Source organism: Canis lupus, chromosome 1, assembly GCF_011100685.1.
Source record: "Canis lupus familiaris isolate Mischka breed German Shepherd chromosome 1, alternate assembly UU_Cfam_GSD_1.0, whole genome shotgun sequence".
Taxonomy (NCBI): Eukaryota; Metazoa; Chordata; class Mammalia; order Carnivora; family Canidae; genus Canis; species Canis lupus.
The window spans coordinates 114,274,403-114,280,179 of NC_049222.1; the positions used below are offsets into that span (position 1 = coordinate 114,274,403).

General features: G+C 36.9%; 1 protein-coding gene across 1 annotated transcript; it reads left to right on the top strand.

Annotated features, from left to right (window-relative positions):
• Window positions 1–4,603: 4,603 nt before the first annotated feature.
• Window positions 4,604–5,513, top strand: CANFAMV1R558 (vomeronasal 1 receptor canFamV1R558). Its single transcript, NM_001360006.1, has one exon. The coding sequence runs from the start codon at window positions 4,604–4,606 to the stop codon at window positions 5,501–5,503; it is 900 nt and encodes a 299-aa protein (NP_001346935.1). The 3' UTR covers window positions 5,504–5,513.
• The last annotated feature ends 264 nt before the right edge of the window (window positions 5,514–5,777 follow it).

Consider the following 5,777-nt stretch of genomic DNA (forward strand, 5'->3'; position numbering starts at 1 on the left):
TGATAGATTGGTGTTAGCATAAATATTCAGGCAATAACCTGAATTCCTTCTATGATAATGCCTGGCAGATCCCTTCTATTCCATCTTTCAACTCTTTCTACCATTATCTGCCACTGGGCTTTCAAATATTCTCAATTATCCTCAGATCTTTATGCTTCTCTCTTTTAAGATATACTTGTCTCCTGCATCATAGAGAGGTTGAAGTTATCTGTTGAGAAATCCCTATCTTTCCTTCCACAATTCAGAATGATCCTCACTTTACACTCATTCTTTTTTAAAAGTTTTATTTTTAAAATAATCTCTACACCCCACTGGGGCTTGAACTCATGACCCCAAGATCAAGAGTCACAGGCCCCTCTGATTGAGCCAGCCAGGTGCCCCTATACCCATTCTTTTTTCCCAAACTTATGTTAAATGGGTAATGTATTCCTCTTTAAGACTAAGATTAATTTTTTGCTAATGAATGGATCCTGTGTTGTTCCTTTTCCTTCCTCTTTCTCTTCCCCTTCCTCCTCTTCCTCTGTTGTTCTTCTTTCTTCTTCTTCTTCTTCTTCTTCTTCTTCTTCTTCTTCTTCTTCTTCTTCTTCTTCTTCTTTCTTCTTCTTCTTCTTCCTCTTCCTCTTCTCCTTCTTCACCTAGTAATGGGCTTTGATCTAATTAATATTAAATATGTCTTTACCATAATCTAACAGATCCTGATCTACCAGCTATTAATCATCAATATTTAAACTTTCTTTTCCCCATGAAGTTCTGGTTACTCTTTTACAGTTACATTTGTTGATAGAGTGATCCATACTCCCCTCCATTTCCTCACTCCCATACACCAAGTGCAGAGTAAATTAGCCTTTCATCACACTGCCTATCTCATTTATTTTATCTTTTATAATGAGTCTCTGTCAATACTGCTGCCTTGCTTATTTGCTTTTTAAAAATTTCATGTATTTGCCTTAAGTCACCTCTACACCCAACATGGGGCTCAGACTCACGACCCTAAGGTCAAGAGTCGCACAGTCTTCCAACTGAGCCAGCCAGGTGCCCTTCTTCTGTCTTGTTTAGATATCCCCCACACTCTTTCCTTGGAAGGCCTCTTGTCTCCCTACCAAATCTTTGATAGGTGGAAGTCATTTAGGCCTATGGGATCTACAAATTCTCTCTTAGGAAATATAACCCTCAGAGATTTTCAGAAGATAGGCAGAGTCACTGCCTATCACTGTTTAGACCTCACTGTTTAGATCTCACAATTATTTGACCTCATCCCTGTAGGGAGTGCAGAAAAATATTTTCTTACAGTTCCTTCTGGCAGCATCTTGGGATATTCTCTTGAAAGACTCATAATTAATTTGGATAATTAGTGTACTGAGAAAAAAATGTTTAGAGATTTTTCTTGGAGGCACCGTCATTGATGCTAGAAATAACATAATAATCACAGCTCTAAGGAGATGAGGTCAGTAAAACCAAGCCTGTAACTGAGGGTTCAGCTTTTCCCTCCTACAACAAATCTGATAAACATTGGGCCTACTACCTTCTCACAAAGGCTGCGCAGGTGAGTGGAGTTTTATTTCAGATTTAGAAACTGTCTGGGAGAGAAAAGGGGTGAATATTCAGAGGTGGGAATCTATACAATGTTTGGATAATGCCTTTTCATGAGAACACACAAGAATCCATGGTAGAGCCTGCTTTACTGAGAAGGGATGTTCGCTAATCATTTGGACATTCTCTTCCTCTTGCCCATTTGCCTATAACATCCCCATAATTTTTTCCCTGCATTAGTTCTGTCCTAATTTTTACTCTGTTCTTTGGTTAAACCCTAGTCTGATATTCCTTAAGCGTAGGATCAAGATGAATTAAATATATAATAGAGAAAATTATAGGCCTGATGCATAGAATATCTTAAATATATTAATGTCTTCTATTTCCACTGGACCTTGTCTGGATGTGACTGAATTTGGGAAATTTATTTATATGGGAGAGTGCTATGTGTGCACTTCATGAAAAATTTTAAGACATTGTCTGCATCTTAGATAGGTACACTAAGGAATTATATGTTATTGTAGATTCTGATCTTCAAATCAAAATAATACACCTTGGAATATATGCTAGACCCAATTATGTAGGAAGGCATGCTTACCAGTGAATATTCTCACAGCTGGGTCTTCATTCCCATTAGCATACTTGGGTGCAAGACCAGGATTCTGAGATGTGGTATTGGTCTTATAATCAGAAATCTGATGCACATTCTACCTTCTGCTGTGTGTTCCAGGGGACATAAAAGTCCTGAAAATAAATATGACAGATCAGGGCTGTGGCTAGCATAGGGTCAGTGCTTACAAGGGCTTAAGGATTTGGTGAAATCTCACTGAACCTCAGAGTACATGGACTTTAGGGAGGCATCTTCACATTTTGTTGCTCAAGCACAGAGACTGTGCAGAATTCGTCATCAGCTACAGTACTCGTTTCATCAGCTGCACCTCTGCTATTTCTATCTGCATGTGTGTGTCTGATTCCTGCTCTTTCCAATGATTTTTTTTTGCCCTGAAATTTATTTGTCTGTTAAAATTTGATTTGGCAATCCAACTTTATATTTTTCAAATCATTCACCAACTTTTCTTGTCCCTCATACCAAGCGGCTATTTTCTAATTTGATGAATTTTCTATTTATAATTTTTTCTGGACACTTCATCCTGACCCATTGATATGCTTGACTTTTCTTCATTTGTACCCACACTTTAATTGCTGTAAAAGTTCTAGGAAATCATGTGGGAAATCCATTGTCATTATTATTAGTTTTTAAAAAGAATCCATTTCTGTATATTTGAAAACTTTGATAATAAAGTGTTGGGATGGGGTTTAGTGCCTGCCTTCAGCCCAGGGTATGATCCTGGAGACCCGGGATAGAGTCCCACATCTGGCTCCCTGCATGGACCCTGCTTCTCCCTCTGACTGTGTCTCTGCCTCTCTCTCTCTCTCTGTGTCTCTCATGAATAAATAAATAAAATCTCTTTTAAATAAATAAAATCTAAAAAAAAATAAAGTGTTGGGGAAAATGACTTGGATTTCTTGTGCAATTATAGCTAAATTTTGAGACAAATTGCTCAGTCCCCCCACCCATCAAATTGCCTTGCTATTTTGACTGACATTGAATTGAACCCACACATTTGAGGAAGTTTCAAATCTTGACGTGTTGTGTCATCTCATTCAAGAAGAACATGGAATGAGTTCCACTCATTCAAGACTTTTTTTTGTGCTATTTAATTTTTTTTTTACTTTTGTATTTTCAGTACATTACTGATCTAGTTTGGTTCTAAGATTTGAAAAGTGTTCATGCATAATATATTTTAAATTTTTGCATATTTTGTAACATTTGAGCAAATTACTATTATTACTTCAAAAATATTTCAGTATGTTCTTCAAAAGTTACACATAAAAATGATCTAATTTTCAAAGACTAATAACTTTTTCCTGCTATTTTATTGACCAAGTCAGAGAAATAATGAATAATTGTGTGCCTGAGGTTATGTTAGTCTTTCTTCCGCATGAAATGAGATTGCTTCTAATATTCATTGTCATATTAATCATGGGTAGTCTTGGAATATATCTTTGTTAATATTGTATTATTATTAAGATATAATATACTGCTCAATTCAGTTTAGGTCCTTGATTCAAGAGTTGTATTAAAAAGTCACATTGGAAAAAAAAAGTCACATTGGTTTATAGAAAGATAATGTTTGACAGAGTATTGGATAGGATGCAGTGCAACATAAGACATTTGCATACCTATCTCTCAAGTAGGCTAAGCTTCTACATAAACGAAACGAAGCAAATGCTCAAATCAAGCAAGAACATGCAGTTTCAAATAACACAATTAGTGAACTTAATGCACTATTTTAAACTATTAAGTAGAGAATATTCATTCTGTGTTAAGAATCTGTTAATGTAAAAGATGTATTGAAATAATAACTTTTGGCATGAAAATAATGATTCCATTCATTATTTGTTTATTCATGTAATAGGTATTTATTGGCTGCCTACTAGTAACAGATTGTTCAAGACCTTGGATATAGACTGAAAACAGGTAGACAAGACCCCCGCTTTTATGGCTCTCATAGTTCTGTTGGAGGAAATTGTCTTCCTTTGATAGAAATAAGGTAATCCAATAAGATAATTTCAGTTGTTACAAGTACCACAGGAGGTATAGTAGGGGATGAAGAGAAAAAAAATATTTAGGGATCGAATCTTTGCACATAAGAAGAGTATAGGATTCCTAGAAAGAAGGTTTTTTTTTTTTTTTAAGATTTATTTATTTACTCATGAGAGACACACACACACACAGAGGCAGAGACACAGGCAGAGGGAAAAGCAGGCTCCCCATAGGGAGCCCAGCTGGGGACTCCATCCTGGGACCCCATCCCGGGACCCCTGGATCACGCCCCAAGCCAAAGGCAGACGCTCAACCACTGAGCCACTCAGGCATCCCGAAAGAGGTTTTTAAAGAAACTTGGTGAGAATTGTATTCACTTGACTTGAAGACATTCCTGTGTTCCTTCTGTTTCTTTCCAGGTGCTATGGATCTGAGCAAAATCATCATACCTCAGTCACCTAAGCAATGATTCTTGTTAACTTGGCATTTGGTATGCTCATCCTTGCTCAGATTGGAATAGGTACTGTGGGTAATGCTTTACTCTTTTGTCATTATGTCTGTTCTCATTTTAGGAGACATAGATTGAGACCATTTGGGCAAATAATCAACCATCTTACTTTAGCCAATACTTTGATTCTTCTTTGGGGAGGAATCCCTGGGACAATGGCAGCCTTTGAGTTGAAATACTTCCTACATGATATCACATGTAAATTTGTCTCTTATTTTTACAGAGTGGCCTGGGGAAATTCTCTTAGCACCACCTGTCTTTTGAGTGCTTTCCAGGCCTTAAGTATTAACCCCACAAACTATAGATGGGCAGAACTCAAATTCAAATCCCCAAAGTACATTAATGCTCTATGTATCCTGAGTTGGATGTTTCATTTGCTGATAAATATTATTGTTCCCATGAGAGTGACTGGACTAAAGAATAGCAGAAATATCAGTGTGAAATCAAATCTTGGGTATTGCTCTCATAGATTTATTAACACAATTACAGAATCAATATGTTTAGTTATTTTCACCTCTATTGATGTTATTTGTTTGGGACTCATGATATGGTCCAGTGGATCCATGATATTTTTCCTTCACAGGCACCAACAGCAAGTCCAATACATTCACAGCACTAGGCAAACCTCCCAAATATCCCCAGAGAGCAGAGCCAAAAAAGCCATCCTGATACTTGTGAGCACTTTTGTTATATTTCATTCTCTCTCTTCTGTTTTTGAAATGTATGCTTATCTTTTTGACAACCCACAGTTTTGGCTTGCAAACACTATTGTGCTTCTAACATCTTGTTTTCCAACCCTCAGTCCCTTTTTGCTTTTAAAAAGTGACCCTCATGTCTCTAGGCTATGCCATTCCTGATGAGGAAGTTGTGGAATTTACCCAACTACCGACAGCCTTGTACAACATTCATTCTTCCAATGATCTCATACAGTGAAGTATATGAAGTATATTCTCTATACTACTGATGTGTTAGACACAGTAGTGAACAGTAAGTGTATCTGCTCCAATAAAGTCTGTGGGGAATCCAGATATCAAACAATTATATAATTGCAGTTGCACAGATTGCCACAATGAGGAACTCAGGATAATATGTTTAAGGATCATGGAAAGCTTCCCTTTTACCTGCAGTTTA